The sequence below is a fragment of the Cygnus atratus genome, chromosome 20, assembly GCF_013377495.2.
Source record: "Cygnus atratus isolate AKBS03 ecotype Queensland, Australia chromosome 20, CAtr_DNAZoo_HiC_assembly, whole genome shotgun sequence".
Taxonomy (NCBI): domain Eukaryota; kingdom Metazoa; phylum Chordata; class Aves; order Anseriformes; family Anatidae; genus Cygnus; species Cygnus atratus.
In genome coordinates this window covers 8,579,965-8,599,005 of record NC_066381.1, presented here as the reverse complement: position 1 = coordinate 8,599,005, position 19,041 = coordinate 8,579,965, and the positions used below count along the sequence as shown (strand labels likewise).

Sequence of the window (19,041 nt, the reverse complement as noted above, 5' to 3'; positions counted from 1 at the left end):
TTAACTTGCTGTTTTCATCCACGCAGAAATACAGACCCTATTTTTAAGTTAAGGCGCTACAGTCCTAGACAAACGGGCAGAATCTTTAAATGTAGAAATGCTGATGGCAAAAACACATGCACAGTATCAGCTCTCCTGCTGTGCCGGTCTTGGCATTCAGTTATAGTTAAGGTATTAGAGAACACCCTTTTATCTTCCTCTACCAATATTACACAAGATCTGTCTACTTCAAAATGAAAAATATATAGTACGTTTTCAAGAGTTTAGTATATAACATGTACACTTCCCTGCTCTTCTCTGATCTTCCATTTTGACTATTTGAATTTGCAGATGCACAGACAGGCTGCGCTCTTTGAAGCATGCCATCCCTCTTCTGCAGGCACACCTTTGTTTGGAAGCAACAGCACACACTGCAGTATTGAACAAGCAAATTCTCTACGATGTTTTCTAGCACTGCATACACAGACTACTTCTGATCAAGCTTATCTACTACTTTCTGTCTTAAAATGAACCAAAGATAAATCAAATAGGAATTGACTTCAAAAGTTTTACCCAAGAGCTTATTTACTCATGGCAAAGGCATGTTTAAATCCCCTGCAGGTTTCATTTAGCTGCAGATGCTGTAATTACTATGAGGAAACCAACATAATTGACAAAAATTTCTAGAAAGTTTAGAGCATTTAAAATGTCCCCGTCTTTTGAGCAACCATATCCACAAAAAAGACCACCATAAAAACTTTGAAGTTTACAACACTATAAATAGTAACCTCCGAAATTATCCTTTCAGGCAAAGAAGTCACAAGAAAGTAGTATTTAATTTTAGATCTTTTATGAGCAAAGATGTTTGAACGTCACATTTCAAGAGCATCAATCTTTCTTTACAAGAAAAGAAAAAAAATCACTTCATAGATTTTGAGCTAGAGAGGTCCACAGCATTTTCTGCAAATTAAAAGTGCATGGAATACATGCATCATCCTTCATACATACAGTATTTTGCAACAGGATTGAGAACACAGTAAGTGTTAAACAATATTTAGAGTTAAAATTACCTGAAGAAAAAAAAAATCTCTCCTTGGAGAGAGGGATTAACTGAACATCCTCCTGGACAGCTGTGCAAGATCAACAAGTGCTTTTCTGTACAAGTAGTTTAATAAAAAAAAATCACACAGCATGTTCTGGAATATTCAAAACAATGATTTGATAGAATAAACATTCTACAATTCCCTCAATTCCATATTGTTTTGTTACAAACAGTTATCATGGCCCAAACCCTGTGCATGGGCGCTCAGATTCATAGCTTCATCCTTACATTTTCTGTCTCAAAAGATCAAATTTTAGCTCTTGTACTGGAATTCAAATGGGTGACTGAATAAATTTGGCAGTTTTTCAGCATTGAGCCCCTCCCTCCCACGTAGCTTGACTTACTCAAATTTCAGACATTAAGTGGTAGATTTATCAGAGAGGTCATGTATGAGCAGCACAGTCAAAAGCTACATCAGACGTAGGAAGACTAGTGGTTGAAGAATGTGTTGAGCATCTTTGACAGCAGAAGTTTCCAACACCACTACTAGAGTGAAATAGGCAGAAGATTATAATGAAATAATAAAATTAAGTCCATTATTTTAATAACTGTTTTGTCATTCAATATAAGATAAAACAAAATAGTTTACTTAGGCAGTGATGAGGAAAACTTGAGAGAAATTAAGTCATCATGTGTCCCTTGAGACATCAAGTCCAGAAATCAAGAGTTGCATTTTAAGATTCATTTTTTTCTAGCCTAAAAGAAGTTTTAACATCTAAGTGCTATTTGGTAGCGTTCTCTGAAACCAGAGTTATATTTGCATCTTTATGAAGGTGTGTGCGTTGGAAATTTGATAGCAAAAAAACTGAGTAGAAAAAATATAGGAAGGAATTTCCCTTCCCTTAAACGGACATCACACAAATGGGATTATCCATCCAGATGGACTTGACATTCTAACACGGACGGGCATAATGAAATAACAAAGACGCTCAATGATTACAGGTTTGGTATGGAGTCTTGTCTCCCTGAAGCGAGACAAGAGCCCTTCCAAATCTGAGCTAGCAAGGAAAAAAAATAATCACTTTAAAAATTTTATACTAAGGAGTGTATCTTGCAGTAAATATACTCTTGCTTCTGGCGACCATATTTATTATTTAAATGAGATCCTTTTCAAGTGAAGTTCCTCTAAGAAGTAGATGATATCATCACTAAACAATAGTTTTGTTCCAGCAGTATCTGATGATTAGATGACTGAGCTTTGTGAATACATCACTGTGAATAATTAAGCTAAAATAGTTAAATTCTTTCTGAAAAACCCTAACACTAACATAACACCAAAACACACAGGCATTGCAGGCTCAGATCTGTTTGACACACACATAGCATCTGTTCACAGTGACAGAGCAGCATTCAGCTTCCAGAAATACATTCCTTTCCATCCCCATTCCATAATACTTGGGGATTCCTGGCTTTTGCTGCTAAAGTTATTCCTGCGTCCATGCCCATAAACTTCATGAATATTGAATGTACTTTTGTGGAGGGAAAAGACTAAAATTTACACGCATCCTAGACTGACACCTGCTCCTGTTTTAAGTACATATATGAATCTGATTTGGGTGAATTCATTTAAAATGAACTTTATGTTGTTCCTAAAACTCCTGACCAAACAAAGTCTTCTTTGGTCCCTCACCCTGAAAACAACTTCCCATTTGTCAAGCCAACAGATGTTAAAACTATTAAAGTGCAAAAGACTTCTAAAACAGTCTTTTCACAGAGGAAACCAATATTTCAAAGTAAGTGTAATCTATATTAAGTGTAATTCTCCGTCCTGGGAAGCTGGCTACTGCCATGCCATAGCAGCCCGACAGGTTATCAGTAAGAATAGCTAAGTAAACCTACACTGACCAAGTGACTGTCTTTACTGACTACACTTCACGGGTTAAACTAACTGGCCATCCACAGATTCTGCCGTCTATTTCTCCTTTGCATTTTCTTTTTTGCCCTACAAGTTATCTGAAAATTAAAAGCAACACAAGCAATATATACACAAGGGTACACTTTCAAGAGTTCTTTAGTTTCTGCACACTAGAATATAACTGGAGTAATTGACATGTCTTTACATCTGCTTAGGGACACTCGTGACAGTGCGACAGGTAAAATAACACCTATTATCTACAGGTATCCTATCCAGCAACTTTCTTCTTAGCCATAACTATTAGTGAAGTGCACCTTTGCTAAATGATCTATTTACAAACGTAAACTATGCAATTAAAGTTTTAAAATAAATAGACAACCTTTACATTATGTAGCAACCTGACAACAAGGTCAAGGATCACCCAGTTATATCTTTCAAACAAAATGATTTGCATACGTTGCTCATTTTTTTTGATGACATTCCTTGGCCGAATCTATTCTGCAAGGTCTTCCTTTCCTTATGCTGGATAATTGTGTAAAAACTCCTTGAGCTTTGTTGGATAGTCTGTCATGACTCCAGTTGCTCCAAGATCAAATGCCCTCTTGTATTCTTGTTCTTCATTCAGTACCCAAATATACACCTGCAATATGGAAGGGAATAGAAAAAAACACATTATTACATTAAATATTCAAAAAAAGGTGAACCGATGACCTAAATTGTTTCATGTGTGAGAGATGATGCCACATATATTTAAAGTGATTAGACTGCAATGCCAAAGACAGACACACAAAAAGTGGAAAAAAAAAAAAAAAGATTTTGCAGGCTGAAGTTTGAAGTGAAAAAAAGTTTTAAAGGGATTTAAATTTTTAAAAACTTTTTCCAAACCCGTAATTGTTCCTCTGCAACTACAGAACTGCAAATGTGACAGCAGAAGCTATTGTTCGGGAACCAAAAAGAAACTTGCAATGCTAGTAACACAACAGACTCGTATTTCAGAATACACTCTGCCTACACTTCATTAACAAATCTAAAAATTGGCAAGTTCCATCAATAGTGAAAAGCTAGGTAGCTTTTTGTAAGATATTCTTCCAATTGGATGATACTAAGTGTTTTGGTAAGAGAAGATTAAGAAATACATTTATTTTAAATGAGCTACATAGGCAAATTAATTCTGGCAGAGAATATGAGCCCATCTTAAGGCCGTATCTGGCTGGTTCAAATTCTCACTAGACTAAAAGCAGATTTCCTTTAGTTTTGCCACACTATACCTGAATGCCCCGAGCAGTGAGGTGGTCAAAAAGTGCTTTCCTCATTAGCAGTCTGCAAAAAGGAGAAAAAAAAATCGTTCAAGAAAATTTTCAACATCCATTGACGTTCTGTAACAAATTTTTCCATAGAGCATTTAGACTCAAGGGTTTCCACAATAAAGGGAATTAAACTATAGGAAACTTCGTTTAAACAACTCAAGACTGCCTAACGAACATATCCAGAAATTTGCATTAGCTACAGATATTTGTATCAGCTCTCCTGAAAAACAAATTCAGCGGGCACCTCCTTCCTTGTACAGACACCCTTGTACGATGGCCAATGAATCAATCCCTTTGCTTTCAGAAGAATTTATCCTTCACACTAGAAGAAATGAAAACTACTAAACAACAGAAACTAAACAGAGTAATCAAGAACTATTTTAGGTCAAACTAGAATGTTCCCCACTGTTACTGTACCTCAGTACGTTTCAGTGCATGAATAAATAAGTGTACAGAAACATCAATGAAAGATTTGAATATGATTTATGCTGCACCGACAAAAATACAAGAAACTGAAAAAAATCACAACCTATCAAGTAGTTGTAGCAATAAATTACTATTAGTTGCTTAAGCCAACTGTCGATGTATAAACAAAACATGATTAAAAATTTAGTAAGATTAAAATCTTACGTGTCAGCTAGCCAGATAATAAATTTCTGGCTTCTTGACATCTTCTGTGGTTCTTTCAGCCTGTTGAGGAAGAAGAAACAAAAATTACCAGAGCACAGATTAAAACGTTCAGATGTTTCTGTGGAAAAAAAAAAAAAAAAAAAACCATGAAGAATTAGTCTTGCAGTTTCTCAAGTTAGAGCAGTAATTGCCCTTTGACTTCAGGACAGTGACTTAGAATTGGGTTACACCAGAGAAATGTGTTATATTTAAAAGAAGCAGCAGAGACAGATATTCAGCAGCACTTTCAGTAAGGTACGAGAAACAAAAAGCACGTGAAGTCTCATATCCACCCTATCACTGACTTGCCTCTTGGCCTTAATCAGACTAATTTGTTCTCAGTTTCCACATCTAAGAAAGAGGAAGAAAGGTGCAAAAATTAGTTATTTGTACAGCACTGCAACAAATTACTGTCTAGATGGCGTCAGCACAAGCTGTGCTGTGAAGGCAGCTGCTGTCCCACCTGGAAGGGGTAGTTACAGAAAATGCTGTCAATAGAAAACAGATATACACAGGCATCCGACACTACCCATAGAGTAACTCTGAGCTGGCTAGAAACAGGTTAAATAAAGAGGACCAGAAAATTTGCATAACTTTCACTTCTGAATATACAAAAGTACCTAAATAACAAAACAATACAATACATTAATCTTTTGAGACAGCCACTGTCAAGATGATAAGCATACACTTTACAGTCCCCCCTTCCACCTAAAGGACACAAGTGGACTGACTGAATTCTACCTTTGAAAGAGAGGCATCACTAAAAAACTTTTAACATGATGCGGTCGAATTATCACTGAGAAGAATGGAATCACAACTTAAGCCTCAACATAGGCTCAAATAGGCCTTAATACCCCTTTATTTTTTCATGAAGTGAAAACTTTAATAGTTGGGACTCATATTTCTCCAGACTCCAGAAAAATCAATACTTCCAAGAGAACTTTAATCCCTTATCATAAATTCTGATACAGCTCCTTCAGAACGTCCTAGATCACTACCTACCTACCTACTTGTGCAGTGCATTTCCCTTAGAAACATTTTATTTTACTCTTTATTCAGCCTGAGGTCAGTGACTCAATCAATGCTCAGGCTGGCACTATCATGCACTAGTTTCTCTACCATTTCAGTGCGGCACCCACCAACCAACTCTAACTCACTTGAGGATGATGGAAGGCATAGGAATTTCCAAGAATTCTTCCTTGAAAGGAATGAACGGCAGCAGACCGGTGTAGAACAGGCCAAGAAGCAGGAGGACACGTTGCAAACAGAAGATGATGGGAATATCAGCATTCTGCAGGAACCAGGAGAGAAAGTTTCTAACTTTTCTTGGCAGATTGTTGAATTTTTGCAATTGAAAAATTGCATCTACGCTCGTTTAAATTTTAGCGCTTGCACCTAAAAATTAAACAGCCAACTGTCTACAATATGCATACCACTGAAATTAAATTACTCTTTCTGGTAACTTGTAATCCAAGTTTTACACAATTTGAAGGGGCAACAGTAACCTGAAAAGGTGAAGTCTCAGTAATTCCAGTACTGCTTCTGTTACCTGACAATTCAGACTATACAATACCACGCAGCATTTTAGCTTTGACTCATATTACCAAAAGGACCAAGCTGTGCTTTGGTACAGAACTTGCTACAGTTTGGTATTACATAGCTTGCTCCACAACAAATTCTAAAAGAAGCTGGTTTATGAATCAAAACATTCGAGCACTAATGAATGAAATGAACAAATACAACTGTTGTTCAGGTAGCAAAGTGTTGTCCTGTTTCAGAGCACAGATAAATCAGTACAGTATCTGTAGTCTTAACTATATCAATTCCACTCATCTGCATAACTCCCTTGGACTAAGCATAATTTTAATTTAATTCTAAATTGTACAATTTTCGTAGCACAAAAAGGAATAGAATTTACAGCTGTAAAACAGCTTTATACCAATATATATATAAGTGCATGGCAACTGATGTCCACATCCACTATTTTAATAAAAAGAAATACATAATAAGCAATCCTTCTAAAATTGCTTTCATACCAGATGAATGATGTGCAATACTGGCGCTAGGAAGTCCTGGCATAAAAAACGTAAGACCCCATATATTACAGAACAAATGTAAAATGTGATTAAGCTTTATTCCTTAAATGTTTTGTTGCAGAATATATGACTGTTAATCGTGCTTGACTCTGTTCTGCTTACTACACTGTTAAAATAAATTAAGTGCACAATTTCTGATCATAACTAGAAGTCTGGCATAACTCACTCGATCCTGATTTACAGGGTGCTTTTCTGTACACATCACACAGTAACAAGCAGGCAAGAACAAAGCTTAGCTGGATCCATTCTTACCTCCTTAAGACACTTCGATACAACCTCGTAATTGACATTCCCCCATACCGTCAAATGCTCTCGTTTATACTGACTCACCAGCTCTGAAACCTGCAATATAGAACAACAACAAAAAGAAACCTAACGTGTATTCATTGAATATTATGTGCGGAATAACTTAACTGAATCTCTACTTGCTAATTTTCAAGTATGTAAGTCATTATAGAAAAAATAATTCTTCTACACAATCTCCCATTTTAAAATGATTATGCTACTTTGTGTTCAGGACAACAGATAAAAGGAAGTATCACTACACCTACAAGAAAAACTGGATGCCAAAACAGTATCTCATGAAAAGCAGATTTCCTCTTCCATCATAAACACTGGTCTTTACAATTACACCATGTTTTTATGCATGTTTTTATTTGTAGGCAACAGTCTGTAAGAAGACCCTTCATATGAAGTACACAACAAAGATGCCTTTAGCAGTTTGGCATCTCTTCATTAGTTTTACACTGAGATAAAAGGCCAGTAAAGAGCTGTTCACTAAACATCCTGCACTAGGTCTCTATCTTCTGCATTACTTCATATGCGGTGCAAAATCTAACACGTGAAGGATGAAGCTCCCCAAGAACACACACCTGTGTGGCTCAGACTGCTATCAACTCCAAAAAACTCTTTTCTTTTGGAATTTCAACATCACATGACATTCAGTCCCACTTAAGCGTATCTTTTCATGTACCTTTTTGATCAACACGTTGTTGTTCACTTTGATGTCAATGTTGACAGGAGTTTGTGGAAATGCCTCAAACACCTCTTTCAGGAGAGGAATACGGTTATCTTTTCCCTCACAGTGACATTCTGGGGAAACAAGACAGTTGTCACTGCTGTGACCTTTTATAATATACTGTAGATAAAAGCTGAGACGTCAAAGCACTTGTCATCTTAAAAGTTAAAAATAACATGGTTCCTAGAATTAGCACATTTTGGAAATTAAAAAAAAAACAGCCAAACAAAAAAAATCCACCAACTTCACTTGGATAGCTGTAGTTAATTATGATAAGCTCACTTCCATAATGAAAATGCACTGAGCCATTTTCACATTTAGGGTCGAACTATGTGAAATTCAGTCATTTTCCAACAGCAGAAGTGCAGGCATTATTAAAATCCTGAACTAGCCAACATGGGCTCAGTTACCACATACCAAATGCAATGAGATTAATATGAAGTGAGACCAAACGAGAAGAACTTTTCCTTCTAGGAAAACGCACTGGAGAAGCATACTATGTAAAGGGAACAGATGGCAAAATACCAAAATGTTAGTGCTTGAAACTACTTGTGGCTCTATGTATTACTGTACATAAACAAAACACGTACATGTGTGAAAATAACATATTGTGGAGCTCAACTTGGTGCATTTTAAGTATTTTTCAATTTTAAAACTTTTTTTTGCACACTTTATTCACATTACAGTCCCGAGAATCACAGTTTTCACAAGAAAACAGGTTGATCTTTTTCAAGGTTTTCCTCTCTTTCAGCAATATTTATACCGATCTTTAAGTCACACGTACAGTAACTACTATACTACTCTTAATTCACCCTCTGAAAATATCTGTTTTATCTGATATCTCATATTCAAGCTCAGAGTGAACCATCACAATGGCATTTGAATTGTAAAGGAATTGCCTTTGCCTTCTCTGTTTTTGGAGCAGATTTTTAATCACCACCCTCTGAAGAGGTCACAGGGGAACTAGAAGGCAGCTGCAAGAAGGAGACAAGCAAACAACTGAGATGTTTACTTGGAAAAAGGTATCTTACATCTTAGATTTAGTCACTGTCAGCTGGTCTGAAAAAAATATGTATTTTAGTTTCTAAAGCTAGAACTATATTTTGACACTTCTCTTATCTAGATACTTAATATTTCTCTTATCCAGATACTGATAGATACAAATCCATACTTTTCTACTCCCTTTGCCAAAATAAGGAATTGTCACATGTATGTTTAGTTACTGTAACTGTGAACTGAAATAGTAAAAGACAAATATTTACCTTTCTGAAATGTGACATCCAACTTGCAGAGATATGGTGGAAGTTCCTGAAAAATAAAGAGGAAAAAAAGACTAATTTAAATGCAGGGCTGTAATCGACTTTTCTTGAAAAAGACAAAAAAAATTGCCATCTGTAAATGATGTAATTTACCTGTAAAGACAAAACTCATTCTTTTTTATCTCTTGCCTAAAAAGTGATTTTGCAAGCGTAATGTTCATTCATAGTTGAACTATTTGGCATTCTTGGACTGGCATTCCCTGCAGCTGAATAAGGCAAAATGTTTCCAGATACCCATCTCAAAGTTCTGAGAACTCCACTTACGTATCGGATGGAAAGCCAGTTCTGCAAAACAGGCTTTTAAAACTGTCAGTGCAGGTAGGATTCCTCTACCAGCTTTGCCCATTAAAAAGCTAGTCATAGGAGAAGGAGCTCGTTGACTAAGCTTCCTTTGTCACCAGTATGGCAAAACAGGCCCGCCTCCAGAAAGCTATTCATCCACACTGCAGTTGGACGGAGTTAATCAGCCTCTAGAAGTGCGCCTGTTTTTATCCCTTGACTACACGGGGAGCCTAGTTCGTATTTTTTAGGCAGACAAGATGAATCCTTTCCTCAGGTTTTGGATACTAAGCGCACACCCCCTTCCTGCCCACCCCAGCCATTCTACAGAGTTCTAAACACTTTTTCTTCAACTTACAGAGTATTTGAGGTCGGATATATTGACATCGACTCCTGTTGATCTCTTCAGGTTCTCATCATGGGACACAACCACTTGCTCATCCTTCGTCAGGTGACAATCTAGCTCCAACATGTCTGTTCCTATATTAACTGCACTGGAAGCAAAGAAGTCTGCCTTGAACCACACGTGTATTTCGTACAGGTCCAAGCGTAACAGATATATGTTATTCAACTGAGCTAACCCCACAGAAAGTGCTTTAGATGCTTTATGATGCAATGCATCCTCACAACCTTACTGCCAAGCAAGAAACAAATAATTCTGTTGCAGCAGAAAGCTGATGCAAGAATAAACAAAGTACTATGATTCAGAGACAGGATTTGGACTTGGGAGCCTTGGCTCTGCCTTCCACAGAAATGGAGCAACGCTTCTGTCTGTTGCAGCCTACCGCCTCAATACTGAGACATCTACTTCTACAGCATTGTTTCAGAATTTTGAGCGTGATGCTCATCAGTATCAGCACATTTATCACTAGAAGACACAAGGGCTTGTTAAAAAAAACAATTCTGTAGTAAGCATAAACAACATGACACGGATAGGAACGCCTTTTTTACTTCCTTTAGGTTAGTCAGGAATGGAAGGCTCAGGAAATTACCAATGGGACGTTCAGGTTTTGGGCTTTTTCAGCTAGCAAAACTATAAATTTTTAAGGTCATTTGATAAAAAAATAAAAATCATTAAAACAGCCACTTATATTTCTCAAAGAAATGCTGCTGAATTAGCTAGTCACGTTCCAGTCCACTTTGTAAAGTCTTAATCCAATCCCAAGTTCACCCTATAGAAGCTTAACTAATAGGAGAAGGAGTAAAGAAAGCAGAAAGTGATAGTAATACCGATGAAAAAAGTACAATAAACCTCCTAGGAGAAAAAAAAAAAAGCTTTCCTCTAATGAGAAGCACATCACTCATTTCATTAGAAAGGTACTCGGAAGGTATCATTCTAGTGGACAGCTGAATGTCTCAGCCTGAATTTTGAACACTTCCTTTAAAACACTGGGCTGCTCTTTCTGAACAAATCTTTAGTATCTGTGAGTACAGTCTATACCCGACTCAAAGCCCAGTGGCTGCAGTAGCAACCCTTTCTTTAAGAAAAAGTCTTTATTGACTGCTGAAGTACAGGAGCGTCATAAACATTTACAAATGCAGTAACAAAATAAAACAAAAAATAGAACATCCCTCCCCCAAGCATTTAACACAATTTCTGGTCCAGCTAGGATAACGTTCAGGAGGGGGATTGTCAAATTAAAACCACTTTGTTAACTGCTTTCCGGTGCCACTAATTAGGAGGAAAATAAAAATCCTATTAGGCAGCCCGTTCTGTGCAACCCTTCCTCCCGATGAAAAGCATCTCCAACTATGCAGGAGATGTGCCAAGTTTGTAGAGGACATCCCCACGTAGCACCATGTATTACCATTTAACAATCAACATTTATTAGAAACATTAATGTTTAAAAAGTTCAGGACTGATGCTGAATGGATAAAGGAGAACAACTACTTGCCTTGTTAACAAATCTGAGAATTTGCCAGGCTCTTACCAGTAGCCTGCTGCTAATAAGCTTCCTTAAAGTGCTGAGTTTTTCCAGCTATAGATCAGTTTGTTCTGCAGTTCTGTATTAATCTGAAAGACCCACAGTGCTGCAGAGAAGGCACAACCTGGAGAACATCTGGAGTGAAATGTGTTCTGATCCAACCGCACCAGAACTCCAGTTGTAAAGCAGACTCATAGTTGCAAATTAGGATGGTAGAGCTCTTTGCTCGTTTAACTCCAACTGTTTTCAAGCAATAGAAAATACCAGGAAATATTTAAGAAATGCCTTACCTCTGAAAATAATGCCTCAGGCAAGGCCTAAAGTAGCACAACGTACAGAGTTTATAAATACTAAGTTAACAACATACACTTATTGCTGTAACTGTAGTGTTTAAAACTTTCTCTCTAAGCCCAGTATGATCATAAATGTAAATGCAGTAAGATAAGAAAAATATCTGGAGAGTTTACTTAGCATTGTCTTGACAGGAAGCTGCTAAACTACATTTGCACTAGGGACAATCAAACTTGTAAACAAAATATGAGAACATCTTTTATGCCAGATCTCCAAATCCTTTAAGACTCTACAGATGTCTCCTTTAGTTTAAAGAGAATTATTTTACAACCGAAATCCACCACAGAAGCGTTTAAGTACAGCATAACGTGATTACAACCCAAGAAAACCAAAGAATGTTTTATCTACCAGGCAAACAAAAAATACTGGGTTTGGTACAAAGAGCTAATAATTGCTTTCCAGAATATTTGTTAAGTTATGCTAGTATAAAACTGGAAGTTACCAACAAAGGTTTCCTCCCCTACATCTCCCCCAAACACTTTATTTACATACTAGAATCATGCAATAATACCAAATATTCTACAATCCCCTCAGTGTAAATAGCATACATAAAGCTACCTGCTCGCCAATAGTTTAGGTCACTACGGAACCAAGGGGGGCAGGTCATATATTCCAGACAAGCATCCTCTTTTGGATTCAGTGACATCAGTGGTCAAATATGCCTTCCTGCCCGAACCTGCAGAAACAACTCCTGCAGGCACATCCTATTTGGCTTCACACAAAATCTGATGGGTTACGAATTGGTTTATACCAGCCATCTGAGCCAATCCAGATGATTTTTCATCATGTGGATCACCAGTTTTCTACCCAATTCCTTTTGCTAGCTCACTAGCGGAGATGGCAGCGAGAGGGTGAGAAGGACAAAGCCTTCGGCCCTTCGCAGGGAAGCCAGAACTCTCCCCACTGTCTAATGCAAGGTAATTGCTGACTCTGCTTTCTGCAGAATATGCCTTTATCATTCAGCCACAACAATCTCAAAACAAGTAACTGGACTTTGCTATTGGCAGTTGTGATCAGTTTAAAAAGTGGACCTCGGTGCATTTGTTACATCACGGCTGTAAAATAATTAAAATGGTCAGAAGAGAAACAGACAAGCGCCTGTAATTATCACAAAACAATCTGACTCCTAGTGCAGTCCTTACCGTAAGTACTACGGCCTACCTCTGAGAATGAAATAAAAATAAGTTGTGCTATAACTTTTCTTCTTAAGAACCCTACGCATATAAAGCTGGTACGATACTAAATCAAAATTAAGAAATGGTTAAAAAAGAAACACTTTCTGGAAAGAGTAGTAGGAGAGTTGAAAATAGGCAGGCCAGCAGGAATGAAACAGAAAGCTATGCTAAGCTTCCATGGAGATAGAAAATACCGCAGTACGTTCAATAGCACTGCTTGGTCGGGAAAGCTGGCACGACTCAGCCTGCAAGGAAGTGTGCAAACTGATGAGGCTACTTAGCACAAATTAAAAAAAAAAAAAACAAGAATAAAGAGTAGCCCACATAATTTGGTCACTACTCTTTGGCAGCTAGAATTTTAGATATGCTGCTTTTTTAAACGTTTTTTGAGAACACTGATAGAATTTATTGCTTCTTAAATGCTGGAGGCTTAAAAGGCTTTCCAGTACCAACTCAATTTTAAAGCCCTAGATAAGAGGCTTTCACACATTGTGCAAATGAAGTTTGTGAATGAGGTGAAACGCAAACATTTTTAATAACTTTATGGATGGTATATTGAAAATTTGTTAGCATTTAGACTTCAGTCACAATACTCCCAGAAGACAAGTGATTAACCTTCTTTACAGAGGAGGGAGCTGAATACCATGAATCTGTGGAGAATCTAAGAGATGTGCTTACAACCATAAAAGCAGTCAGCAAGGTCATCAGACCACCTGAAATCCAGCCTTGTATGCTAATTAGCACACTGGTATAGACTGTGATCTGAAATACCTTATGAGAAACATCAATTTATCTAGGGGGGAAAAAAAAAGTGTATGATATTAGTTAGAAAAATAGCTTTATAATGATAAATTAACAGATGCAATCTCCATTAAACATGGAAACAATATTGTTCCGTGTTTAATTAGCTAGAGGAGGAGGTGGCCTCAAGAGTTCTATTTGCAAACTCCAGTCTACTACGTTACCATGTATAAATCAGTTTGTGGTTTCCCAATGTCTTCATGTTTAAATTGGAGTCATGTTTAGCAATCCGTAGTAGTCATTCAAAGGCGAGATGACTTTTAGAAATAGGACACTGTAACCCAAACAACTGATGGAAGTTCTATCTTTTTGTGATTACTTCACTCATTAAAGACATGACGACACCACAGGAGCAGACGTTATTGGTTCCATTTGTACTCACTGGTGAAAGGCTGCCATCGTGTTCTCCAGATTCTCTCCAGCACCTAAATATAAAAAAAAAAAAAATAGAATATGAACTAAATCCTTCTCCTTCCCTCAATCCCAGAGGAAATAAATACGAAATTAATGGATTAAAGATGTACATATTTTGAAGAAATATTTGGGGGAATGAGTATGAAGTTAGTGTCAGAAATCCCAGCTGCTGCTGACCCACTGGAGAGACCCAAGAGAAAGGACTTTGTCAAGGTAAAAAAAAAAAAAAAAAAAAAAAGTTATCTTTGATTTGTCTAACACTTTGAATATGCAAATCGAAGTGTTTGTTTTCCCAGCATTTGGGTGTCCTGTTTTTCCTTAAAGGCACTGTCATTTGGCTAAGACAACATGCTCCGCAGGCACAGTAAGGGCATTATGCATAAGGTCTACTTCAGAGCTACTGAGAGGAGTAAGAGGGAAGGTGACCAGGGCTGGGGGGAGAAGACTCTGCAGCTGCTATTCCCTAAGCACGTAACCCAGTTGATAGTCAAAGGGTGGCAACCTTTTTCAGTCCAGGAAGGCCTCCTGAAATGGTACAGTTCTGTTAGTAGAGATTTATGCTGCTGGCAAAGAGAGGTCTCATACACCAGGAATGAAACACATCAACTCCAGCGAAGAAAATAAAAGACAAGCAAATTATTTTTTCTCTCAGGCAGAAATAAACTCTGCAACTCGGAAGCCATCATTCTCTACATAAAATTCTTTGAAAATCAGCCTGGTGAGGGACTGGAAAAGGTTGTGCCTTCTTCCCGCCTTGGAAAACATGCAATACTCTAAACCGAAACGCAAAACAACTTCAGGAAGATACAGGGAACGATGAGGATATCCAACTGCTCTTTGCAGTGACGAATGCCAGCCTTTGAAAACAACAATTACAGAAGCTCCAGTAAGGCCTTGCCTATTAACAAGGCTTCACCATTACACACTTATCTAACGCTGTGTTTAGCTATTTAATTAAAGTAACGCAATTCTGTGCTCACACAACTGGCAATTTAATATTGTTTTTATCAGGTTGGCTTGCATTGGTAAGCTTACAAAGGATTAACTGACTTAGAATCAAAATGACAAAACCTCCGTGGTCTAACATAAACCAAGATGGTAAATCCACAGCAACTTCTGTGATTAGACGTTCACCAATGCTTTATGAAGTTTGATTGCAGAATTAGGAATAGGCTGAGTGGCAGAAGTGACCTAGGGATAAAAGAGAGCACGAGAATCTCATCAAATACTTCTGATGATTGCCTAACAGACAGGAAAAACCTGCATAAGACCTGAGTGATTATTTTTTATTGCAGCTAACTTATAACCAAAGTTTTAGGTAACTTGTCGGTTGCGTGTACAGCCCATACATCCTGAACTGCAACAAAGGGGGGAAAAAAAAGTGATCAAAACATTATCCTAACATTTCTGGCAGAAATTTACAAAATTAAAACTTTAAACGACTGCTGTAACAAGTTGTGTCTTAGGGAGGTAGGTGTGGTGAGTCAAAGCAGTTGGTAACAAAACGCCTGACTTGTGTTCTGCGGAAAAGAGGAAAAAAAGTTTGGAGATGAGCTTAGACGGGAGCTGCAAATCAGCAACATGGGTTTCACAAGCCACATTCAGGAAAGGGAACTACAACAAGCAAGTTTTGAAAGCACCACAGTGAGACACGTAGGAATCAGCCAGCCACTGGCTCGAGAAAACGACCCTTACAAATTCTGGGGTGTCCCCCCGCAGTGCAACCAGTGCCCACCACTAGGAAGAACGTTGCCAGCTTGTGAAGGGAGGCGACTGTTCCCTCTGCTCAGCACTGCTGAGACCATGGCTGGAGCACGGCATCCAGCTCAGGGCTCCCCAGTACAAGAAAGACATGGATCTACTGGAGCGAGTCCAGAGAAAGGCTGTGAAAATTCAGGGATGAGAGATTCTTGCATGCAAGAATCAGAGAGATTCTTGGCTGAGAGCACTGGATTATTTCGCCTGGAGAAGCTCAGGGGAGATCTTATCACCACGTATAAATAAATACCTGATGGGAGGGAGTAAAGACGACTGAGCCAGACTACTCAGTGTTGCACACTGGAAGGACGAGAGGCAATGGGAACAAGTTGAAATCCTGCAAATTCAGTTCAAACATGAGAAAATATATATATATATTTATTTATTTATTTATTTATTATAAGAGCGATCAAACACTGGAACAGGTTGCCCAGAGAGGCTATAGAGGCTCCATCCTCGCACGTCCCCAAAACAGGGTCCTGATCAACCTGCTGTAGGTGGCCTTGCTCTGAACAGGGACGTCAAGACATGACGATCTCCAGAAGTCCCTTCCAATCTCAACTATCTTTGATTCTGTAAAAATCTCAGACAGGCTTGATATACGCACTTATGTCTGAGAATGCTACCCCAGGTCAAAGGCTCTCCAATCCACGCAGCTGCCATTGACAGAGGACTCTAGCACAGAGTATCAATATATAGTTACAATTCTCAGACAGGAGCAATTTTAAAACTATGCAGAAGTAAAGAAATGATTCAGGGATACTTCCACAGAGGAGCTATAACCTGAGATAAGAAAATTCCTGCATGAAAACAGAAGGAAAACCAAGCCCCGAAGACTTACAAAGCTTCACGTGCAAAGCTTTATCTCAGGGAGAACCAAGACAAACAAATTAAGTGTTACCTCGAGCTCCTAACTTCACAGGAGTAATGCAATAGGAAACCTGACACTGCATCTGAAGCTACAACATGACTAAAGCCTGATGAGCACCTAAGTCCCACAGGAATTTAAGTTACAAGATAAACACCACAGAGGGTGAAATGTAAGTGATCTTCAGTCTCATACTACCCAGTGAGTAAAAGGCTGCTGAGTTGTTTAAAGAATGTACTTCTACCCTGGGTGTACTTCTCCCTATACCTGCAGACAGGAGCAATTTGAAGACCTCGGACTTTGTCTCTGAATGCCGAATGAATAATAATCCTCCCTTTAAGTAAGGCTTTTCTACCGTTCTAATGGGGCTTAGTGCAACTGGCCTAAACGCTTGCATTTGAGGCTTAGGGCTGTATATCTTAACTAAGGTCATTGCAAAGAAGTGAGAACAAAAGAAGATTAAGGTCACACCAACTTCCTACAAAGTCATCCGCAACTTTGAAACGGCTTGCAAATTAACAAGCAGGTAACAATCAAAGTTAAGAACCTTTGTGGAATTAAAAGCCCTGGTAAGTAACAGCTAATACGCATATTCCAAACCAAAAGGAGCATTTTATGTTATACATAAGACTATGACTTAAAATGAAGGTTAATCTATCTCATAAACCGACTAAAAGAAATCCAAGTAGTAAAAGCTTGAGGAGATCAGCTCTAATTTTTGTGTTTGAATAATTCAAGACAGTGACAGTAGCTAAGGACAATTGACCAGACCTGTGATCAAATACTGCATTAACTGGCACTAGAAACAACATTTAAACTCAGCATCCGTCACATCTTCCACACAAGCTAGAGCAAAATGCTTACTAGAAAATCGATTGACAGTATTTCCATGAGCTGAAAGGGGCAGCAAGGAACAGCTCAGAGCTTCTTCACCAGCACAGAACAGGAAGATACCATTTGCTCCATTTTCTCCTCCCAATACTTGGAGAAGGTAGAAGGAACTTTAGAAGAACCTTTTAGCTATTCTATATAGAAGCAACCAACCTACCCACCAGGCCTCGCAGGAAGGCACATGGAGGGGCCAAGATTCACAAAATGGGCTCAGATTTACCACAGCACTGAACCAGGAGCTGTCTCCAGCAGCAAGGGGAGCAAGAGCGGCATTTCTTCTGAAACCAGAGAGCAAAGCAGATGGGCAGGCAGAGGCAGGACGGCGGATGTTTCGTACCTGAGGTAAGCAGCGGGCAGTATCTCACTAGGAACAAAGATATCGTTAATGCAGAATCACTAGGAGGAAAGAATACCCCCGTCTGAGAGGGAGACCATCAAGATCGACGCAAAACGAGCTGATTTCGGTCGACGCGTTTTGAGTTGTGCGATGGATTCGGCTTTGAAATCGAGCACCGGTCAGCAGGTGGCACCTAAAATTAGGCTACCGCAGGGAGGTTTAAAGGGAGCCCGAGGCGGGCGTGAGGGGGCCGAGGGCAGCCCCTCAGCGGCCGCAGCCTCCCCCCGGCAGCGCCCCGCTCCCCTTCCCTCACTCACCGCCGCGGTGGGAGATGTGCCGGCAGCGGAACCGCTGCCGCTTGGGCCGGTGGAGCAGCCCCGGGCACTTGAGGAGAAGCGCCGAGGTGAGGACGTAACCCCCCAGCGTGGACAGCAGGTACAGCGTGGCCGACATCCTGAGGCAGAGAACCCGCTTCGCTGCCCGGAGCCGGCTCCCGACGAGGCGGAGGTGCAGGGTGAGCCGCTGAGGGAGCCGCTGAGGAACGGCTGCCACTGCGGCCGCGCAGCCGCACCGCCCGCCCTCCGCCCCCGGGCCGGCAGCGGGCCCCGTGCGCAGGCGCGGGGGTCCCCGGCCATGCCCGCCCTTCCCTGAGGGGCTCGGCCCGCGGCTGTCGCCGTGAGGGGCTCGGGCGGGTCGCTGAGGCGATTTTGCCCCCCTCCCCCGCGCCCTCACGGGCGGTTTGTAATGGCTAACAGCTATCGCCCACTTCGCTCACCCCTCCCCGTCTCGTTCTCTGTAGTGCTTTTTATTTTATTGACGGTGCCGGAGCAGCGAGCTCTTGGCAAATTTAATTCGTTAAGGAGGGTTAGAGGGGGGTATTGTCTTCTTCGCAGGCAG

At 39.6% G+C, this 19,041-nt stretch overlaps 1 protein-coding gene across 1 annotated transcript; it reads right to left on the bottom strand.

Moving 5' to 3' along the window:
* Nucleotides 1–550: 550 nt before the first annotated feature.
* Nucleotides 551–18,732, bottom strand: GDPD1 (glycerophosphodiester phosphodiesterase domain containing 1). The gene is made up of 10 exons (XM_035561110.2): nucleotides 18,462–18,732; nucleotides 14,259–14,301; nucleotides 9,983–10,118; nucleotides 9,289–9,334; nucleotides 7,982–8,100; nucleotides 7,261–7,350; nucleotides 6,070–6,203; nucleotides 4,874–4,933; nucleotides 4,205–4,256; nucleotides 551–3,576 (listed from the first exon to the last, which is right to left on the bottom strand). Exons 1-10 carry the CDS (start codon nucleotides 18,595–18,597, stop codon nucleotides 3,454–3,456), a joined length of 939 nt encoding a protein of 312 aa, XP_035417003.1. The 5' UTR covers nucleotides 18,598–18,732; the 3' UTR covers nucleotides 551–3,453.
* Nucleotides 18,733–19,041: the final 309 nt, after the last annotated feature.